Source organism: Mya arenaria, chromosome 17 (assembly GCF_026914265.1).
Source record: "Mya arenaria isolate MELC-2E11 chromosome 17, ASM2691426v1".
Classification (NCBI taxonomy): domain Eukaryota; kingdom Metazoa; phylum Mollusca; class Bivalvia; order Myida; family Myidae; genus Mya; species Mya arenaria.
Window position 1 is genome coordinate 29,654,474 of NC_069138.1, and position 24,288 is coordinate 29,678,761.

Consider the following 24,288-nt stretch of genomic DNA (forward strand, 5'->3'; position numbering starts at 1 on the left):
TCTGTGTCAAATGAAGTATGTCATCAATAACAAATGTAGTATGTCATCAGTGTCAAATTGAGTGTGTCATCAGTAACAAATATAGTATGTCGTTACTGTCAAATGAAGCATGTCATTAGTGTCAAATAAAGAATGTGATCAGAGTCAAATGAAGTATATCATCAGTATCGAATGTAGTATGTCATTTGTGCGATCTTTTTTTGTTTATATTTTACCGGTATATAAAGCATGGGGTCATACTAATCGGACACTCGTTATCAAATTACACACACTTTTATTAAGTTCATTCAGGAAATATGTTTAAAAACTCGCTAAGGACTCATTTATAAACTCATTTCCTGATTACGTATAAAGTTGTATGACAATAAAGTTAACACTATTTCTTGTGAAAATGCTTCAAGCCTTACCACCAAAGAACCCTTTATTAGTGGGGACAATGAATTCTAGAATCGGCATTATTTACAATACAAATTAAAACAAATGAAAGTATACCAACAGTAACGATGAACTCTAGAATCGGATAATTTACAAGACAGATTAAAACAAATGAAAGAATACTAACATAAACGATGAACTATAGAATAAATGTTTGATGCAAAAACAGTTAAAACATTAACCAGACGTAGAATTATCAGACAAATCAATATGATGCAAATTTTAACACATTTATACAAATGAAACTATAATAACAGTCATTGAATGTATTCTGAAACCACTATACCGTACAATATAAATTTACACAAATACAACTATTGACAATACTTGAATGTATTCTGAAACCACTATACCATACAGTATATATTTACACAAATACAACTATTGACAATACTTGAATGTATTCTGAAACCACTATACCATACAATATATATTTACACAAATACAACTATTGATAATACTTGAGTGTATTCTGAAACCACTATTCCGTACAATATATATTTACACAAATACAACCATTGACAATACTTGAATGTATTCTGAAACCACTATACCATACAATATATATTTACACAAATACAACTATTGACAATACTTGAGTGTATTCTGAAACCACTATACCGTACAACTATTGACAATACTTGAATATATTCTGAAACCACTATACCGTACAATATATATTTACACAAATACAACTATTGACAATACTTGAATGTATTCTGAAACCACTATACCATACAATATATATTTACACAAATACAACTATTTTAACAGCAGTAATGTACCTTAAAGGGACTCACTCACATATTGTATGTTGGAACCATTTTTTTGAACTTGAAATTCAGTTATTTTATTTCCTTTGTTAAACAAACACATACAGTCATTGATGGGTACTCATTTGAGCAGACTTTTGAAAATCCAAGCCGAACATTATTCAGTTTTCAACAGTGGCACCATTGCTTTTCGGCAAAATATTATCCAAATATTTGACAATGGCAAGTATACATTAGGAAGAGAGCTGTTATTTGATGTTTATGATAATGTTTAATCTATGTAACCATCATTTTTGTTCACATTTTACAAGAACTATTTATTTTCGATGTTTTGCTTTAAAGAACACTTTTACGTACAAAACATGCATGTGTATGAAAACAAATCAAGCTGTATTTACAGTAATAATGTAATCTGAAATCACTATAACTTGCAAGGCATATACAAACACATTCAATAGACTAAACTCAATATACAGTAACAACACACTTAAGAATCATAATATATATAAGTATGACAATGTTAAGACAGGCAACTTTATTTACAGCAAATCATTATGACAATTTTAAGGAAGGCAACTTTACTTACAGTAAATCATAATGACAATGTTAGTAAAAGGAAACACTATTTACAGTAATAATGTAATCTGAAATCACTACATTTTGCAAGGCCTATACAAACATATCAAACTTTATATAAAACAACAGCACACTTTAGAATCATTATGACTTTGTAAAGAAATTACACTATTTACAGTAATAATGAAATCACTATAACTTGCAAGCCGTATGACAACATATCAAACTCTATTTACAGCAACAACATAATTTAGAATCATTATGACTAAGTTTGAAAAAAGTGTATATACAGGTTTAATGTTCTCTAAAATTACTATAACTTTCAAGGCATATAACAACAGATCAAACTATATAAACAGCACAAGCCAGGCGCGTAGCTGACTGTTCGCAAATACGCAGTTGCGTAATGACATTTTTACAGGTCGAACTTTTTGTCATACCAAAAACCCCGCATTTGAAATAAAAACTAAAGGGGGGGGTAGGGGTCGAGGAGGTTAATATGATGTCCGGCATCGATCTGCGTAATCCTAAATTGACCATAGCTACGCGCCTGACAGCACACTTTAGTATCATTACGACAATGATAAGAAATGAAAATCTTTCTACAGTAATAATCTACTCTGAAATCACTATAACTTGCAAGGCGTATGCAAACAGATCAAACCTAATATACAGCAACAGTGACCTTAAGAATCAGTTTACAATACTAATAAAAGTTTCTACTTTGGATAAACTTGTACGATACTAAAAGAAACACATCAATCGAGAGTCAGTCATTTACTCTGATCACAGGCGTTGAGCCGTCACCGTTGACGTTCCTTAGAAATACGTTTCACTTTTATTTCTTGCATGTAAAGTTTTTAAAAAACCTTCGTACTCTCTGAAAACGCGTCACCTTAGCTCTTTCGGAACCTGGAACAAAAATCGTCATCATTATTATCACCAAGATGTTCATACAACAACAACAACAACAACAACAACAACAACAATACCATGATCAAGCACCAACATTGTCACCATTTATAAAATCTTTTCTCATTTATATTCTAAAATCCAAGCCAGCAATGTGTGTTAAATCAAATCAGTGAAATGTTCCGAGAGAGATATGCATGTGGTTATATTTCAAATTTATGAAAATAAAACAAAAAAACAAGTCCTTAACATGTTAACAAAAAAAGAAAATTCTCCAGTCGAAGCAACCAATGTGCTGTTAAGATAAATTTGTTAAAACTTACCGACAGAGCTACCATCACCACCATCACCAGCTGCACCATCATCATCATCATCATCATCATCATCATCATCATCATCATCATCATCATCATCATCATCATCATCAACATCATTTCATCATCATCATCATCATCATCATCATCATCATCATCATCATCATCATCATCATCATCATCATCATCATCATCATCAACATCATTTCAACATCATCATCATCATCATCACCAGCAGCACCACCAACACCACCACCATGTTGTTAAATCAAATCAGTGAAATGTTCCGAGGGAGATATGGGAGTTACTTTCGGGAGCCTGTAAGAACACTTCCGGCTCCGGTGACGCTGAATAATGGATTAAATGCATGTGGTTATATTTCAAATTTATGAAAATAAAACAAAAAACAAGTCCTCAACATGTTAACAAAAAAAATAATTCTCCAGTCGAAGCAACCAATGTGCTGTTAAGATAAATTTACTAAAACTTACCGACAGAGCTAGAGGAGTCCCTTCCGGAAGCCTGTAGGGTCACTTCCGGTTCCGTGGACTCTAAAAAACAGAGCAGATGCATTTAGTTATATTTCATATACATGAAAATAGAACAGACCACCATCACAACCACCAAAACATCATCAACACCACCATCACCACCATCACCAGCTGCACCATCATCATCACCGTCATCATCATCAGCATCATCATCATCATCATCATCAACATCATTTCATCATCATCATCATCATCATCATCATCATCATCATCATCATCATCATCATCATCATCATCATCATCATCATCACCAGCAGCACCACCACCACCACAACCACCGCCACAACCACCACCACAACCAGCACCACCATCACCATCATTATTTTTATCAGCACAACAGCCACAACAAAAACAACAACAACAAAAACAACAACAACAAAAAGGAGTGGTCATCATCATAATCGTCATTGTAATAAGAAGTAGTGTCTTCGTCATTACATCATCATCATCATAATCATCGTCTTATTTGTCGTTGTCACATGATTATTATTCGATATGTCATCATTGTCGTCATCGTCATCGCATCATCATTATCATCATCTTAGCTGTCGTCGTCGCATTATCATTGTATTTTCCTCATCATTGTCGTCATGTACCAAAGACGGTTCAAGCCAATATTTGATGAAGTCGGCATTCAGTTAAACACATGAAGAAAAACATGAAAACGTGGCCTTATTGAGATACCCGACCAGTATTGTTTTGAAAGCTCACGACATACTCTCCCGATGCCGCTAAACTTATAATCAGTTTGGCCTGGCCGTACTCATATGTATAGGATAGACACCTCGTGGACGTATCTATGACATATATACCCGAGCGTACATCCACGAGGTGTCTATCTGACTTAGACCACGTGAACTAAAGCGAGGAGGTTTGGTTCTTGTGTTCTTCAATCGAAAGACTCATACAATCTAAATGCCATTTATCTTTGCATACCGCAGACAATGCGTGTTCAATCACGAATTTTCTAAGGATAGAGAATTAATGTTTACCGTACACATTGCAAGGAATTGCCGTATCGGAATTCCGTTAAGAGTCCAAGGACGGAATGTTTTTTAAACGGGTGGTCGGAAAACTAAATCGAATATTATTTTCTGCATTAATGTAATTGATATTGAAATATACATGCAAAGTATCTGTAATTTTTCTTTAACATCAGAAGGGTTCAAGTTTTCACGTTTTTATCTCAATAACGCTTTCAAAGATTTTCAGATGATTGAATAAAGCAAACCAACACAATTGATTTGGTATGGCTATACAAAAAATGCACTTATAGTTTGATTTGTAGCTTGTGGGAAAAGATGTAATGTTTTTTTAGTATTATTAACTGTTGTTGATGTATAATTATCGCCATTGAACTTCTTACTAAAGCTACTGTCTGCTAATAGAGATAAGTAAAATATATCTAAAATGAGAACAGCATCATGCACAATGCACTGTTTTTCGTAAATATGGCACGGTGGTTGGCATAGGGGGAGGGGGCTTTGGGGGATAAAGTTTACTTAGTATTTATACATTATAAGATAAACCGCAATACACTAACACCAATGCCCCGACCCATACCAGGTGGGAGTAAAAGTTGTGTCGTAAACGACTAAATAAGGCTTTAGAAAACTATACTTGTGTCATTTTACTTCTCATATTACACTTTTAGACGGAATTCACCACGATCAATATAAACAAGTAGCAACTGGCCCTGGATCGTTTTTCATTGTTCTTTATCTGATATACCCGCTGTTTACGGTGTTAAGGTTTCATTGAGACGAAACAGATACCTACAAGCAAAACTTGCTTTTAAAGTATATTTATTATAAAACCATGAAAGACGTTTTAAAAATAGTTGCCTGATAAATTACAGTTTATTTTTCTTGGCCTATCAATACAGTTTCATGCTTAACTGTTCATCGAATGTGATCCATTTTGCCTCGAAGAGATCGTGTTTTAGGAGTTGTATATATTTCTGATTATACAACGTGTATATGAGAAATGGAGCAATGAAATAGCGAATGCCGATTGGTTGGATTAGAGTGAGCGTGGTCTAATTCACAATAACAAGTTGATTAATTTAATCATTCATGCTACTTGTACCATATGGATATTTCGCTTCTTTCATGTATGCATAAACTTCATATAAAATCTGTGAAACCGTGCAAAATCTGCATTTTAATAGCATAAACTCGAACCTTTTTCCAATACACAGGTTACCTATTTGACAGTTTTTCGGACAGTATAGTGAAAACAGTTACTGCACCCACTACCCTCGTGTCTGAAAGTATACATTACTCGTGCTTCGCGCTCGTGTATAATTGCTGTAAGTTTGAAATTTGGCGAAGTGGTTCTTGAATATAAGTTATATATGATGTGCACTATAACTTGAAACTAGTGTTAGGAAAACACGTTTTGCAAATACAAGCCTGACATTATTATAGACATTTTATATGCATTTATTTCCAGTGGCAGCATTATTCCATATTTTCAGTAAAAGGGCTTGAAAATATGAAAACTATCAGTAAATCATCAGTTAAACATAAAACGGAAACAAGGTGAATTAATATTGATGATACGTGCATTTTTTGTCATGATGTTCAAATACATACATTTACAGTTTTTGCACATTAATTACAATTGCAAAATATATACAAAACATCATCATTTTATTAAATAAGTGATGAACAAGAATTTAATTTGATCCGTTTTCTATCGTGATAACTGCTAAATGAAATGATTCGCAGATCGACATAAAAATGGCTTTATGAAGAAACTCTAAATGTTAGCAGAACATATTTAGCTTTCTCAGCCAGTTTCAGTTTAGATCTTTTCATCATTCATATGTTTCAAGTAATTGTGAGAATGCTACCTACCTTTTACGTTGACGTGGAACGCAATAAACCATTTATTGCGAACATCAAGCCGAAAAGGGGTCAAAAGTTTCACGGCGGGGTGGTTCTCCATCTCCACCTGCAGCTGTTTCACGTCCTCTTCAGGCTTTATTGTACATTCAAATAACATACAGTTCACAGAATGTCCCGACTGTATCACAATACTAACGAGACATCTGAACACTCCTGTTGACATGGTCGTATCCTGTAATGTAAGGTGTGTTGTATGGTCAGCTGAGACGTGCTGCAGAGCAACCATTTGAAGAGCGGGCTGGTTCTCCATCTCCACCTTCAGCTGTCTATTTTCCTCTTCAGGCTTTATTGTACAGCTCAATAACTGACAGTTCACAGAATGTCCCGACTGTATCACAATACTAACGAGACGTTTGAACACCCCTGCTGACATGGTCATATCCTGTAATGTAATGTTTGTTGCATAGTCAGCTGAGACGGCCTGTAGAGCAACCATTTGAAGAGCGGGCTGGTTCTCCATCTCCACCTGCAGCTGGCTAACTTCCTTCTCAGGCTCTATTGTAAAGCCCGATAACATACAGTTCACAAAATGTCCCGACTGTACCACAATACTAACGAGACGTTTGAACACCCCTGCTGACATGGTCGTATCATGTAATGTAATTTGTGTTGTATAGTCAGCTGAGACGGGCTGTAGAGCAACCATTTGAAGAGCGGGCTGGTTCTCCATCTCCAACTGCAGCTGTCTCACGTCCTCTTCAGGCTTTATTGTACATTCAAATATCATACAGTTCACAGAATGTCCCGCCTGTATCACAATACTAACGAGACATCTGAACACTCCTGTTGACACGGTCGTATCCAGTAATGTAAGGTGTGTTGTATGGTCAGCTGAGACGGGCTGCAGAGCAACCATTTGAAGAGCGGGCTGGTTCTCCAACTCCACCTGCAGCTGTCTTACTTCCTCCTCAGGCTCTATTGTACAGCCCCATAACTTGCAGTTCACAGAATGTCCCGACTGTATCACAATACTAACGAGATGTCTGAACACTCCTGCTGACATGGTCGTATCACGTAATGTAATTTGTGTTGTATAGTCAGCTGAGGCGGCCTGTAGAGCAACCATCTGAAGAGCGGGGTGGGTCTCCATCTCCACCTGCAGCTGTTTCACTTCCTCCTCAGGCTCTATTGTACAGGTCGATAACATGCAGTTCACAGAATGTCCCGACTGTATCACAATACTAACGAGACGTCTGAACTCTCCTGCTGACATGATCAGTTTTTCCAATGTAACATTCCTAAGGAAAAAAAGGCGCCCATCCTGAAATGTCAAATTAACAAAGTAAGTAAATAATCAAGTAACAAAATCATTAGTCGTTCGATAAATGACGAAATAAATTGCAATATTTGACCAGGTTTTCTCAGATACGAAAGGGCACAAACGTTTCTAGAGAATAGCAATACACGTTGTATACAACTGTTTAACTGTTAAAACGTTAAACGTGTCACCTGCACACCATACATGTATTTACACAGCATTCACGCATTGATGAATACTATGATTACCAGATCGATAATAATATGAATAGACCAGCCAAAGGTATTAAATGAGTTTGCTAAAATAAGTCACTTGATCATGTCTATTTGTTCATAATTACCATTAACACCCCTATTATCTTTGCAGTTTAAAAAAGGGATGTTGATTTGGCACAGGTTATTTTAACCCTGCACGAGGACACAAAGAACTTTAATAAATAACAGAAATCATATATTTTGAGCTTCCCCAAAGACATAAAAAATTAAATGCCACATCACAATTGAACGAAGTTTAACGAAAATGGTAATAATGCCAGAAAAATCCTATAATATTAATAAAAATACACAATAAAATCAGGAAAATAGAGAATCTCATACCTCAAAAAATAAATGTAACAAAATAAAACAAAACAGGAGGGATAAAATTTAGCAAAAGAAACCGGATTTTTTTATAATAAACAGTATTAAAAAATGATAACCAACACCAACCACCAATAAGGTAAAACCAATTCAACACATTATATGGCTCCACAACAACAGCAGCAGCAGCAGCAACAGCAGCAGCAACAGCAGCAGCAGCAGCAGCAACATCAACATTAACCACAACAAATACAAATGGTAGCACACAAAATGAATATGATATAAGGAATAAATTTGTCAGCGCTAAGTAAAAAATATTATATTTTCACATAATTGCACAAGCTTTATTCATAATATACAAAACAATGCATTGTAAAGGGGGATCTCCTGGGGAAAGGATAATTTTGTACCGATATTTAAAAGAGACAACCCGGACGATGTTAAAATTAGAGAGGTTTTATTTTAGGAAATGTCTCTTTTTCAGTTGATGCTATTATCAATGGAATGTTTCATATACAAATTTATTTTGACTTGCATGGGCTGAGCTACATTTCGGGAAATCGGAGCATAAACGAAAACAGTTGTTTGAAATAAGCTAAACATACAACATTAGACATTAGACATTGAAAAATGAAAGACGCGCTGGCACGACATTGGATTTTGGACATAAAAAAATACCATACAGCTAACGAAAACCCAATAGTTATATGCGCTTGGGCGCATGTGAGTTTGGTTGGTGGTCACCAAAGCGGACAAGTGGGGTTTCTCCGGGTTCTCCGGTTTCAACCACAACACAAGACCATACTCTCGCGCATCATCGTGCCAACGAGAGTGACTTAGCATGTTAATTGAACTTTCTTAACGATATTTGAACATGAAAAATTAAAACGAGTTTAAGCTTACTCGGTAAAAATCCCTTTTAAAGCAATAATTTAATGATAATTTAAAGTTAATGATGAGAAGTAAATTGTGAAAAATGTAAATGAGTAATACAAATATGAATAAAGCACTGTAAGACGTTATTTTTCCCAGATCATATTCTTCCCATCTGAAAAAATAGGACCCTATTCTTCACAGCTGGGAAAAATAAGATCTCATTTGTCACACATTTTTTTTGTACCATGAAATCACATTCCTGACAGGTCAAAAATTGCATTATTTCTTTAACAAAAAAAGTAAATTTTACAACTGAGTCACATTTGTCACAGATTGCTATTTACAATATTGCAGATATATTTTGTTGATATACATGAATTTGTATATAGTCTAGTCATAAAGAATCGTTGATTATGTTGTTATCGTTTCTGTTGTTGTTGCTGCTGTTAGTTGGCTGCAGCTGTAGGCGCAATGGCGGTTGTTGTAGAGATAGTTTTATTTTTATTTTTTATTTTGTTGCTGTACCGGTATTATTGGTATGAGTAGAAATAGTATTGGTTCTTTTTGGCACCGTTATAGTTGGTGTATGCCTAGTAAAGGAAGGTGCCATTGTGTTTGATGTCGTGAGTTATGTTGGCATAGACAGATGTACTGGAAAAAGTATTTCCAACGCTTTCATCGGCAAGCAGTGAATACCGCAGTGCTAGAAGAGCTTTGGTTTAAAGATAGTTCTGTTCCGAGCTTGCCTGATGTGGTCGAGCATTTACGATAGTGTAAATATAGAGAACATTTTAGTTTTAAGAATTGGTTTTTGTATAAAGGGTAGTTTTAAGTATATGTGTTGTTGTATATGTGTTGTTGTTGTTGTTGTTGTATATGTGTTGTTGTTGTTGTTGTTGTTGTTGTTGTTGTTGTTGTTGTTCTTCTTCTTCTTCTTCTTCTTCTTCTTCTTCTTCTTCTTCTTCTTCTTCTTCTTCTTCTTCCTCTTCTTCTTCTTCTTCTTTTTCTTCTTCTTCTTCTTATAACTTTTATCATGCCATTTATTATTATTATTATTATTATTTTATTTTTATTATTTTTTATTTCTTTTTATTATTACATTTTTAATATCAAATTTATTAATCAGCAATGTCATCGACAAAATCTGTGAATAATATGATTCTCTTGCTTACCACCATTTTGGTCAATCATATATGTCATAATTTGAAACTGTAAAGAAAAGGATCCTATTTTTCCTAGACCTGTGAAGAATATGATCTAGGAATAATAAGGTTCTACAAAGCACTACCATATGGTCCAACATCAGAATCTCTGAAAAGAATGATGACCGTGATCTTCAGACGCTTTGTACGCTATAACGCCATATTACGAATGAACAGTTTCGCGAGACAGACAAGTTGCGCCAATCATCAATCCTTGACGTTGCGAAACTTATGCAATAATATTTACTGTCATATTTAAATGTTGCTTTTTTAGAAAATGTGTTTTTGTAGAAATAAACATATTAATTATTTATTTTTATTTTTTCTATTTTTTTCTTTCACATTTAATATACGACAGCCTTTGAACATATGAGCGATTTCCACAACGCATCACACAAGCGGTGTTGTAGTAAGCAGTCGGTTTGACGACTTCAAACTTAAAATAAAATAAAAGCTACTTCACAACAGACTGGAAAAATGAAACTCGGTTCGTTCGAAACATCGGTTCCCTCGAGCCTTTAATTCGGACCCCGGCGTTTTCGAGCGATCGCAGTTTTATTGTACATGTATAATTAAAAATTATATATTGAAATAAATAATTTACCTGGACTCGTACAGTTAACACAACACGAGTTAAAATCTGAGAAATACATGGATGACATGAAAAACACAACATCCTCAGTGCATTTACCAGATATAGTGTGATTGCACACTCACTTAACATAAAGATACCAGGGATTGATCTAGGATTCGAGGATAGACAGGGCGTAACTTAGGGCCTAACCTTTTGACTTGCGCTCCCCCCTCAGAACCGAAATTGTTTTGGTTTAAAGTGTCGGCAGTTAATAATTTCTAATCCGTAATGGTGCATTTTTGGTGCACTTTGTTCTCCTAAATTGAAATTAATAGTAAACATGGACGATTTAAGGGGGGGGGGGCGGGTGCGTCCCCCTTGTCTACGCTAGAATATTAGCATACCAAGAATTCAAAGATGATTGTGCTTAATTGGCAATCTTAGACAGACAGGAATTGGGTATTGACCCTATATATTATGAATTAAGACAATTATTGCGACCGTATTATTGCCACAGGCCGAATCTACAAACAGTTAAAAACTTAATTATTAGTTATTCAAGAAACATCAAACATAATTTATTGCAAATTCATTTACTAAGCAAGTACCATAATGATAAAAGTCACAATTGAAAAAGAAATCAGCTCCACGAGCTCAATAAGAACTCGTCATTCAATTAAACCTCAAATGTAATCATTTGTATCAATAAATCCCAAGACGTTAAGCAACAGCTCGTTTCTTAAATGTAAAAAGAAAGGTTAAAGCAAAACAACAATATATAAATAATACAACCAACCTATTGTTAAAAGTCGCAACATATATACATGTATACTATTGAAGTGTCAGATTATTGATTCTATTTATGGAAGTAATTGACACAAGTCAATAATAACAGTTTAAAGAACTTTAAGTTACTTCCCTTACTCCATTAACTGCACTGACTTTGTATCAAAGTTTTAGAAGATCATTTTTACAGAAAAGAATGAACGTTTTCACTCCTCAGTACCACGTTAAAGGTACTCGCTCATTTTTGGACCAAACATTTTGTTTCCGGTACTGCATCTGAAAACACTTATCTTATCATTAGTTTACTCCATGATATCGACATTGCATGTAAAATACACTTATAGTTAAAAAATATATTCTGGGTTAAATGGTGCGAACCCACAAGGACAAGTCAAGAAAATTTAGAGAACCGACGCATTCACCACTAGTCCATCTCAGCACTTATGCCTACATGAATGATATTTTGACCTTTTAACAATACGTTGATAACATCACATGATAATGTAAATCATCCAATCACGCAACAACACAGCCGTTATAAAGTGACAATACGCGATACTGACGCTAATGAAAATTGTGGTCGTCAAGACGATATTTGAGCAAATGTCAACGTTTGCTGAACGGTTCTAGCTTTTGGTAGATTAGTTTTTAAAACACTCCTTATGATTTGCCACACTTTATTTCGTCATACAAAAAGTGCATTTTAGAAAAACAACATGAACGAGTCCCTTTAAATTGTATAGAAAGTGTTATTTCTATATTCAGGAAGGTGGGGTGCTAATTTCGCATCATGTAGTCAGAAACATGTTTCACTGCAAACAAAATGGCGGATTTGTAAGGTAAATTACAAATTCTGGTACCTTCGTTTGCCTGGTTCACCTGGTAGTAATGTGCTTGCAATAAACAATATAGAAGCCAGGAGGAAAATATAGGTCAGGAAACGTGTACAATCAAGTGATGACCATCAAGTTTGAAGAATAGGAATATATACATGTAAGCACAGTTACAAAATAAATAGACATGCTATATCAGTTACCGAGAAAATACGAAAACATGAAATCAACACGTTTTTTTTGTAAACATTGCATAGTTATCCACAATTTGTTCAATAATTGTTTATCTTACCAAAGTTATGATACCAAACTAAGATGCCGATCGAAGAATATCTTTTTCGCCACATTCTGGACTTTTTGTTTGCAAAATATATAGAGAAAGTCTACCTACCAGTCCAAAGTTGGTACCATAAATTACGTCCTTCCCCGAGCATTTTGACTTCTTAAATTATCCATTTTACAATTTAAAATTGTTTCATTGATGTATTTGAATGAAAAATCTGAGTGTATTTCTTTTAGATGAAATTGACAATTCCATACTTATCTGAAAAACTACATTACAATACTCTCTTGGCTGCAAACTTATATTAACTTGAAACATGATGTCTTTAAATAAAACCGCTATGCGTGTGTATGTTATGCACCAGTCAATTGTAACCACGCCCCCCCAGGTCCGGGGGCATACCGGGGATAGCCGGGGAAAAGGGCCGTGTTTTAACTTTCCAGGTGGCCCCGCAGGGCCAGGTGACCGCTGTGGTTTTGTCATAGCGCCAAATTAAGCCGAGATTGGGCCTTATATAGAGTCTCTGGGGTGTGGGGGCATTTGGCCGGGTTTAACCATCAGTTCGTCTCCGCAGGGCGGGGATTTTACCCGGGGTTGGCTGGCCCAAAAGTCAAAGTCCCGGCTATTCCCCGGACCTGGGGGGCCGTGGTTACAAATGACTGGTGCATTATGTTATAATGAGTGATGATTCCAAACACAGATTCTGCGCATGACAATGATCAGCTCACATAAAGATTTTTACCATTAGGTAATATTTCCGATTGATCATTTAATAGAATACTTTAAGAAATATAAGATAAATCTAATAGGGACTAACTAACAGACTTTACGCTGCTAACAATTTGTTTAAGCATTGCAAAAAAAAACAAAAAAACTCAAAATAGTAATTACCAGATCATCATTTGAACATATTTTTGACTAATTCAAATGTTCAAAGCGTTTCAAACACTTTTCGGCGAAATAAAGCATTTTCTGACACAATTTATTATGGGTTATTGCTCGGAAATGATTGGTTGTTAAAGTATTAATTACTTGCTGAGAAGCCATTGGTTGCTAAAAAGTCGTAGGTAACTGCTTTAGAAGAAAGTGGTCGGTAAGTAAGTTAATGGTTGCCGAGGGGGTCCTCTGTTGCTAAGGAAGGCAGTCTGATGCGGTTGATGATAATATCACCGGTTGTTAAGGAGATCATTGGTTGCTTAGTAAGTTAGTGATTGTTATGGAAAGTATTGCAATTGGTTGCTAAGAAATTCAATGTTTGCTAAGAATGTCGCTGGTTACTAAAAAGAAAGTAATTGCTGAGGAATCTATCAGGTTGCAACAGAAATCATTGGATGCTAAGTAAGTGAAGAGCTCATAAGGAAGTCATTCGGTGCTAAGGACGTCACTGGTTGCTATGTAAGTTTTAAGTTGCTATAGATGAAAAAGTTTGTAACCACCTCACGAGTCTACATAAACCAAGTATCAAAATGTAGTTTCAGAGAAGACTTTCCAAGATTTTAATATATAGACATACAGAAAACCTGGGACCTCTGGGCTGGTATTAATAAAACAACTTAGATCAAAATTAAGTATCTCACTGGTCATGCGATAATTTAACTTACTTATATCTTAGATACCTTTTTACATTAACGTTATGTAATATACATACCCTTGTATTTTTAAGACAATAAGTTTAATGAATATCATCCCAGGGGCGCGGATAGCTTTGACACCAAAGGCATTATTTAAAGAAAATTCAGTAGGACCACTTCATGTGGCGACATACCAAATATTAATGGTCTGTGTCATGCAGTTTCAGAGAAGAGTTTTAAAAAAAGAAACCACTATAAAGGTTTTATAAAGAATCTCAGACAAAAGGCCACCCATTCATATAACAATGAGCTTAAAAAGTGTAAAATGCTTTTTCAATAAACAAAAGGGGTTATTTATTTTCACGTGCTGAGGTGCAGTATGTGCATGCTTATAGAATCATACGCATGTGTGATTGTCGTTTTAAACAAGTATACATCATTGTAATATGTGAGCAGCTGTGGTTAGGAAATAGTTATTTTCTTCATCGTAATTGTATTTACGATAACACACAATAAATACACAGATTTGGTCATTCTTCTGTAGCAGCCCATATAGCTCGGTGGTTGAGCATCCTCGCCGGTTGCGAAAGATCACAGGAACATGATCCCTCTAACGTGCAATACCGAAAGAAGATGTAAACAATTGATACTTAATTACCATTTAACAATGATTACAAACATTTTCCAATAACATACCAATACAGAACGATACCTATACGTCTAGATTTGAGCTTTGAATATTTCCCAATCGTAAAATCAAGAATAATACTGTTAGAAGAAGCAATCTAAACAAATTGCGAATTCATAAATCATTTCACAAAACGGAGAATGGTATTTTGTCCTGAAATGTGGGGCCCCAACATGTATGTTTTGTAAAGGAATTGACCGTGTGCAAAGCTGCAATGCCCGCGTTGTTGTACTAGATTATATAAGGTACAACCAGCTTTATCATAAGTTGTATGACATTTTTAATTTGGTAAGTGCGCGCCAAAAGTCTCGATCTGAATACATAAGCCAATGACAAGCCAACATGTTGTACGGTTAGAGCAGTGGTCAGGGCACTCACTTCTCAAGAGGCGACCCCTTTGTTGGTTTAATCCCTGGCCTTGGCGCATGTGAGTTTGGTGTTTGGTCTACAACCCCCACAGCAATAAAACATACCGTGCCAGCGATAGTGACTTTGTGTAGATTAATATAATTTTCTTAACATTCATTGAAAAATAAATAAAGTTTAAGCTCAGCCAATTAGTGAAGGCGTATCAAGGTTGGTACAACATAAAGTCCATACTGATTTCTGATCAACTTTTCGGAGTAGTTGAAACGACAATATTTTGACCTTTGACGATAATAATTTATTCGAAAAACTTTGACTGATTTGGAAAGAAACCAGTCGGTCTGGCTATCCTCGGACATATATGTTACTGCCATGTCTGTTTGCATTGATTCAGTCAGGAACCTTTGTTTAGTAGGTAAGTACCTAATACTATCGACTCTTCGTCGCAAAAAGATATCCCAGAGTTGCTGGATGTAATGAACTGTTCAATAATATTTGTGAAGAAAAGAAGAAAACAAAAACAATCTACAGAAAAGAATAGCCAACATTAATAAAAGTCGATGGTTGAGGCTAAGAGTTCTTATTAAAAAAAGTAAGTTGATATGAAAATGACATCGATTACGAAATACGTCAATTTACAAAAACAAGATTTTTAGGCGATTTATAAATCGCCTATTTGCACCTTAATGCACTTCAATTTTGATAAACAAGTGCCTTTCTCGTTATATTAAAGATAAATAGGTATATTCCATTATAACGTAGTTATAAACGAGAAACTGCTCTCTCTATTACATATCGGGCATCTTCCTTAGTCAAACTTCCTAAATACGAAAGTTTTCATAACAAATTTCAACTAGGTGCAGTTGCAAATGTTACCAACATGATTTAATTACATATGTTCATAAAATGAATGCTTTGCGTGATTAAGTCTCGACAACCCCTATATTATTATTCAAGTCGCTGATCACTTTCAATCGTTTTATATTTTCGAGAACAGTAAAGTTAACCTGCACCCGCAATTTTTGTATGAAAAACACTTTCGAATATTCCTACATTATACATAAATACACCCAAAACTAGCTCAATCAGATAGTTTGTGTCAGAGTCTCCAGTTTCACTGTCTGTCATCCAAGCGCCTGTGTGTTTGTAATTCTATGGCATTTCGGGCAATTAAGCCTTTCTTCGAGGTTGTTTTAAGGAACAAGAACTGAAATGGCTTCGAGGTGCAGTTCAACACATCTTTGCACCATGTTCTCGCAGTCAAATCTTCGACCTAAATGGACCGTAGGACTTAATGCAGACGACACAATAAAACAGGCGAAAATTGTTGAAACCAGGAAATGGGATTTTTGATTAACCGGACAAGATATTTGCATATATTTAATGTTAATTTGCCATAAATAACACTTTGATCCCGAACGTGTCTATGCATTTTTTGATGGGAAAGCATCTTCAGTAAGTCCTACACACATAAATGCTACCAAAACTATCTGAATCTTATAGTCTGTGTCAGGTGTTTTAGTTCATTGTCTGTTATCAAAGCGCCTGTGTGTCTGTAAATTTAAGGCGTTTTGGCCAAAAATGCCATTTTTCGAAGTTTTTAAACTGGACCTGGATTCAAAGTGCACTTTAAATATTAAGTGGTGCAGTTCTACACATCTTTGCAGATATTTAAGTTATTGCAGTCAACTTTTTACCAAATGTGGACATTTTGTGTCCTCGTTGGAATGCTAAAAACTTTTTTTGAATAGGAAGACGTTGTAAAAACCAGATAATGACATATTTGCCCAACCGGACAAGATAAATGCATTTCACTTATAGTGGTAATTTGCTAGAAATTGTGAAATGTAATACATTTTTTGCCAAAACTGACAATTTTAATAGAACTTTGGTCCCAGGCCGGTCCTATATTTGACATTTCGCTTGCTCGTATAAATGACATAAAACATGAAAGTGACTCTTGTAGACTACCTTTATGGAAAAGTTAAGTTACAATGCTTAACAAAATCATAAATGCTGTATGAAGGTTATCATCAAACGGTTGACACGTCAGCATAAGGGGTTTTTATAATAAATTTATTAACCTATAAACGGAAACGAAGCCGTATTGAAAGGCATGAAAGTGTATGCCAAGTTTGCAACTCAAATGGCATTGTGTTCCATTTTATTGCTTAAATGTGCACTTTATGTAGAACTTAGAAAAGGCAACCTTAAAAAGATTTATTGGAGAAATCCAAGTGTTTCCAAGATGATTTCACTGCTAAATTCTAAAAAAAAAACAACTTAATAATCTTGCCAGATTTTCTTTTTGTTTTTAAAATATTCATGATGCTATGAAATATTAGTATTTGTTCTCTTGTTTCATATTTATGAACTCATGCATTGCTTAATATTCAAGTATTATTTTGTTGACATTCATATGTAGCAACTCATACTCTTGTATTGCTTATTGTTTAACAATTGTATTTATCTAAGTGTATATCTTTATGATGAGTAGCCGTAATGGTTTAAGATATGACCTCTGTTCTGGTCTGTTCTGCTATTTTTGGTTTTCGTTTACGGTCCCTTTGACGATGAAAATACTGTTTGTATAAGGGTATGAATAACGGATCACTTATGATTAATTGCAAACGATGTTGCAATTATGTTCCACAGTACAAGTGATCACTTAGGTTTTAACTGTAATCGCTGTGTAGACAAATAGAGTCTAAAACTTAGTAACTAGATATTGATCTTAGAAAAAATGCAGTTAAACTTAAATTTATATCTGAGAAACAAACTAATGTAGCATGGGAACCCAGTCATTTATATCAAAATCTTATTTTTGCGCATATTATTTGATTTTCGCCCAAAACTAACTATATTTTCTGATTTTGATCAAAATGTTATTTTTACGAAAATAACTATATATATGTATTTTAATCAAAATCTTATTTACGAGAAAATAACTTTCGCCCAAAGTAACCATATTTTGCGTAATTTTAATCAAAATCTTATTTTCGCCAAAAAAGGCCCTATTTTCATAATTTCATCAAAATCTTATATTCGTGAAAATAATTTCATTTCGCCAAAAAACTTACGATATTTTTTTGTATTTTAGTAAAAAAAAATGATTTCCCTAGAAAAACTTTATTTCAGAAATATTACATAAAGGATATTTGTTTATTTCAGTGTGAGATAATCACGAGTGGAATAAAGTACAATCATACACTGAAATAAACATTTTTTTTTGTTTCTTTTATGCTTATTTTTCGTGTGGTATAGAATTTTAATTTATTTTCTTAATTACCTCCTTTTTTGAAAGGGAGTTACTTAGCTACCCGTTGGGCGCCCCTCATGCAAAATTAAAGCTGTTAATTTCCTATTTCCGGTTTGTTTAGAAAAAGTTCTCTGATAATATTTTTATAGTTTATTATACGGTCCTTTTTAGTGCAAAGATTTTATGAACGGTTATCAATGAAGTTTTATAAGTGCATGTTCCAAAATAACGAAAACACTTTTATTTAAGTGTGACATGAATACATAACTTAATTTCTACGTCGCCATTTATGGAACGAAAATTTGAAAGGTCGAATGTGTTAGCAAAACAATTGCGGATAATCATTTGATATAAAACATTTTTCTTAGTTTTAGAGTGTGTTTCATGATCCATGGATATTCAGTTACCTTACTGTCAGAGACTAGTCTGATTTTCTTGAAGACAAGTCGATTTCCAGGTATTAATAAGGACCCCGCTAGTTTGTTGACAAATTTTGAGGCGTAGGTGGGGTGAAAAAATATCAGTAAATCTGTAAATTGTTTTGTGAAATTTCGGGAAGCTCGTATAACGAAATAACAACGACAAACAGTTCAAAATATATTGGAACAATGATATAACATTCTTCTTATGTTCGAATAGTTGTTTTTGTCTGTAATTTGTTTGGTATGAAAGCAAATGTTCGGACTTTCAGTTTCAAGATCAAGAAAACGTTTGAAAAGCGGGATTACGATTTATCTCATAAACGGTAAGTTTTTGATTTCCAAATCTATCTTTTTTTTTAAACTTTTGTAACATTCCTTTAAATTTTAAATATTTTATTTGCCAATATTTCCTGGTTCTAAGTGAAGTGTTCTGTTGCGATCAAGAAGAAGTTATTACAATGGATTTTAAAAGTAGTTCTGAAAGTTGATATTTTCACTCCTTATTTTGCAGTGAAAATATCAGTTTGATTTTTCACTGTTGTTATTTCAGTATTTTTCGCGAAAATAGCCTATTTTAGTCATACCAATTTCCTGAAAAAAGCAAGCCAACAATTCATATATTCAAAACCACTGATTTCACTGAGGAATGATCATACGTTTTTGGCTTCCGACACGACACACTCACTTCGGACATTTGTGTGGTTCACTCAGTCTAAAAATGTAATGCAAGCCTGAGATAGCTGATCTATATTTATCATTCCTAACATCGAGTTAATAACTTTCAAATTCAAAGTTGAATGCTAATGCTGATAACCGATGTTCGACCGATGTTAGGCAGGTAACGATATCAAAATTGCTGTCGGACAGATGTCGTTAAATTATATAGGTCCAATAAAACAATAACAACTACAGGGAAAAGGTGATGTTGCTGACGAGTTGATATAGTAAAATGGTGTATAACTTTTTTCATGTCATGTTGCAAAATCAAGGGGAACTGATATAAAAGGATTGGCAATATCTTGATTTTGATGTCGGGCTGATAAATCACTAAAAAATGATCGTGGTTTGGTATTCATTTTGAACGCTTATGCTTAAATTTCGTATTTTCTATCATACGATAAATTGATAAAATTGAAAAAAAATAGTTCAAGTTCTACTGTAACACTTACCAGATTTGGACTTTGTGAATCGTCACTTTGTGCTAGTAACGCCGCCATCAACTGTGGTGCTCGTACTTGTGTTTCAAAGCCGACCGTTAACTTGTGAAGATCGAGCATCTGTAGATTAACAACGTCGGACAAAGCAAGTCGCTTTAATGAGAGTTCGTTGAGGTGTTCGAGATGTCGAAGGCGCTCAAGGTCGAATTTTGAATCATTTGGGGAACGTTCCTTCCATGTTACGCTTAGTTGTTCAATATTTTGAAGTTTGGATATTATTTCGTCAGCTTTACTTTCCCAGCCTATGTTGTACAATTTGAGTGTTTTCAAACATGTTAAATCTGAGGATAGAAATGACGATACTAGTTTATTAGCTGGTTGAAGATGATCGAATTCTATCTGGCATTCTAATAATCCATTCAAATTCATTTGGTTGATATCTTTATATGGCACATTCACTAAAACAACAAATTTTAGATTCTTGCAAATCTCTAAATCTAGAACACTTGGATCATTGCTGTCCTGAAGAGAAGAAGACAAAGAAGAGAGGCGGCTTTTTTTCGTTATGTATAATGATACAATAGTTGATTTTCTTTTATCCAAGCATTGTTTCAATATTGACTTCTGTTTTCGTAATCGATCATCATCATCATCATCATCATCATCATCATTGTCATCATCATCATCATCATCATCATCATCATCATCATCATCATCATCATCATCATCATCATAAAAATCATACTCATCACAATCAAGGACAACATGCTGCAGGCAGAACTCCGCTGTGGTGTGTCTGCTTCTCTCTGCCTCCTCGTAGCCTTGCAGTATCATATCCTGGAAATCTCTTGCTTTCTTGGTTGAATATCCGTCTCTTTCAGAGTATGCAGTAAAAAGTTCATTTAATGACTTCGAAAACACTTCAGCAGCAGTAATATTCATGCCGCATAGAAACAGGAACATTTGACGCATGTTAAGCACACCTTCCCTCCTGTTATGTCTATACACGACTTGAACGTGTTGACAATGTTTGAGCAAATCTGATCTGCTGCTTTTCGCCAAATACAATGCTGAAAAGTATTCTTGAAGCGTTTTGTGCAAAAATTGATAAGACGCCATTCTTTCACCTCTTTTACTACTACAGGACATGATGCCAGACTCAAGAGATTCTCGTTGGTATTTATCATCTAACTGACCCTGTGCAATGCCAAAAACAATGGACTCGTCCTCATTTGCTGAAAACAGTTTATTGAAAGCTAATTTGCCCAAAGAATAAAGAAATTCCTCTGGAAGTTCGCTGTCCTCTATCTTTTTCTTGTCGTTCATTTCACACCACCTTTCTTTTACTATTTTCTCGTAAACTTCAGGCAGAGACATGTTTGCCTTTAGCTGGTCTCTGTACCAGAGCCAAACAATTTGAACAAGCACGATTGGAACATCGCTGAAATGCCACAGTCCTTTTGTTTTGAGGTCTTGAACGCAGGTATTTGGACGTTTTATTTCTTGATATTCCTCCAACTCCTCAAGTATTCTCCGAACAAGTTCCTTAGGTGATCGAACGCCCTCCAACAGCACATGATTGCCGAGTTGTAAGCGGGTCATTTTCAACTCCGCTAGTTTGTATGGTCGTGTTGTTATTAATGTTGTACAGTTCCTCCAACCTGTTTCAACATGAGGAATTCGTTCATCACGCTTACATTTGAGACAATGTGTCCACTCGTCTAAGCCATCAAGCAGAAGAAGGCAACATTCTGATTTCAAAATATCTGATAACAACTCTTTTGACTCTTTATCATCTGAATGAATCTGTTCAATCAAACATTGTATTATCATATCTTTGATTTTGCATTGATCAGCAGCCTCTCGGAGCCTTACGTAGAATAAGAACCCGAACTGGCTTAACATGTTGTCTTTCTCTGTCTTCTCATTTCCGTCCTTTTTCAGTTCGCACCAGCCATGGACAATCTTTTTACACAGCGAGGACTTGCCCTGGCCCGGTCCGCCCACCACGAATACTGTTTTAGCCATCGTGCCATTTTCACTCAGAAACATATCATTCATTTCTGATATTTCTTTATCTTTTATTTTTCCATCTTTGTCTTTATTGTTCTTCAATATAAGTTTGGGCTTTTCATAAATGTCTTCTATGGCTGCGTCGATGTCCAATCGGATGTTCAATCGGACAGACGTTGCCTGGTAATGATTGAGCAATTGTTGGTGTAAATCTGGAATATTATTGTTATTTGATTAAGATGTTTCAAAATGAAAATAAGAACAAGAAATAACACTCAGCAATGTTGATGCTACTTGATGCTGTTAGTCAGAAATAAACAAAATAAACGTTTTCCCTTGGCATTATGGTTTCGTGTCTATTTGTGTAACGAGTAAGTTGATAATTTGATATATAATCAGAAAATTACTTGCTTATTTTGGTAAACTATTGTTTAGGAAAACACACAGATTTTGTTTCGAAATGATGCTAATTTACATAGCACAGTAAACAAGATCAGTAACATCTTTGTTAATAGGCACAAGGTTGTCATCAACTAGGAAAGAGATAAATGTCCCCGATCGGGGATGTTAGACGGACAGTTATTAGTGTATTGCCTAACAAGAAATGTTACATGTTTTAAAAAAATATTTCATTAAAATTAAATACATCCCAATAAAAACCTTCAAATAGTGATCTAAAAGTCTGTGTGAAGATTGATTGAAGAAAAACATTATTTATGAGATGCAAAGTAGTTTTAAAGTTATGGCTGTGACACCAATTATTGTCATTTAATCGAGTGCCTTGACCACCTTTCAGGTAAGATCACAAATTTTATATGACACATACATTTCCATGCAGCTAACAAAACTATTGTCAGTTTGACTGAATTCCTATATAGAGCTTAAAAAATATGGAAGAGATACAAAATATTGCCATGACATCAATAATGTGATAAGGTGACCTTCAAGTGTCACCTTGACATTAGAGATAAAAGCAGGGCTGCTATGAACGTCACACACCTTCTACATTTGCTGTACAATAATAATGTTCAAACATTTATAACGTTATGGCTGAGACAAAAAGTAATTTTTTTGTGAAACCCTGGCTTCCAAGTTTGACCTTGACCTCTGTGATGTCCCTTGGTGCTCTATAAAAACAGCTGTGAAATCTGTATTGAGGTACATTGACTTCGAAGTGTGATCTTAAGGTTTGAAATGAAATCACAACCACCTTCCCATACTTAAGTACATTTTCTTGAATCTCGAATAAAACTGAATAGTTTACACCTGAGTAATCAAGAGTAATAATTGGGGACCGACGAACAGTGCGACTTCTATATTTCTCTCTGGGGCCATATAAACATAATGCTTACTATTCCATTTAACCATGCAAATTATATGTTAAATTTAAAACTGTATAAATAGCGAGGCTCAATGATAAAGCACCTATCACAAAACATGATAAATATGTTTCGTGGAATAATATTAAAATTCCATACGGTTGCAACGGTATTATTGATATCACGTTAAAACATCAATGCTTACATAACTACTTCAAAGCTTTTGAATATATTATTAAGAGGAACAAGAACGTCACCAATTCCTCCATTCTGGCTAGTTGGAATGATGGCGATTAACCTTTACTGTGGACTTGACTTAACTCGCAAAATAATAGTATGCGTGATAAAATAAGTAATGTCACAAATCTAATATTCATGAATTGCTTCTGACGTCATGTTTTGAACGTTGGTGTTAAATGACTGTGTAACATATATACTATCATCCAAATTTGGCATTGAAATACTACGATAAAGATGGATCGCTATATGACTGTCAGAATGTCAGAATGTCAGTGTAATTAATTTCCTTTTTAGGTGCATTCTATTTTCATTAGCTACAGTTTGTAACGATTCATTGTAATACTTTTGTTTTATGTATTACTACAACAAGTTTATTAAAAGATGGAATTT

The 24,288-nt window shown here is 34.7% G+C and overlaps 1 protein-coding gene across 1 annotated transcript in view; it reads right to left on the bottom strand.

Moving 5' to 3' along the window:
- Window positions 1–3,283: 3,283 nt before the first annotated feature.
- Window positions 3,284–24,288, bottom strand: part of LOC128223357 (uncharacterized) — a 42,544-nt gene continuing 21,539 nt past the window's right edge. The window contains exons 5-8 of the mRNA XM_052932636.1: window positions 20,339–22,551; window positions 6,423–7,734; window positions 3,502–3,561; window positions 3,284–3,357 (exon numbers count right to left, since the gene is read on the bottom strand). Of these exons, the coding sequence (XP_052788596.1) occupies window positions 3,284–3,357; window positions 3,502–3,561; window positions 6,423–7,734; window positions 20,339–22,551 (3,659 nt within the window). The remainder of the gene's footprint in view (window positions 3,358–3,501; window positions 3,562–6,422; window positions 7,735–20,338; window positions 22,552–24,288) is intronic.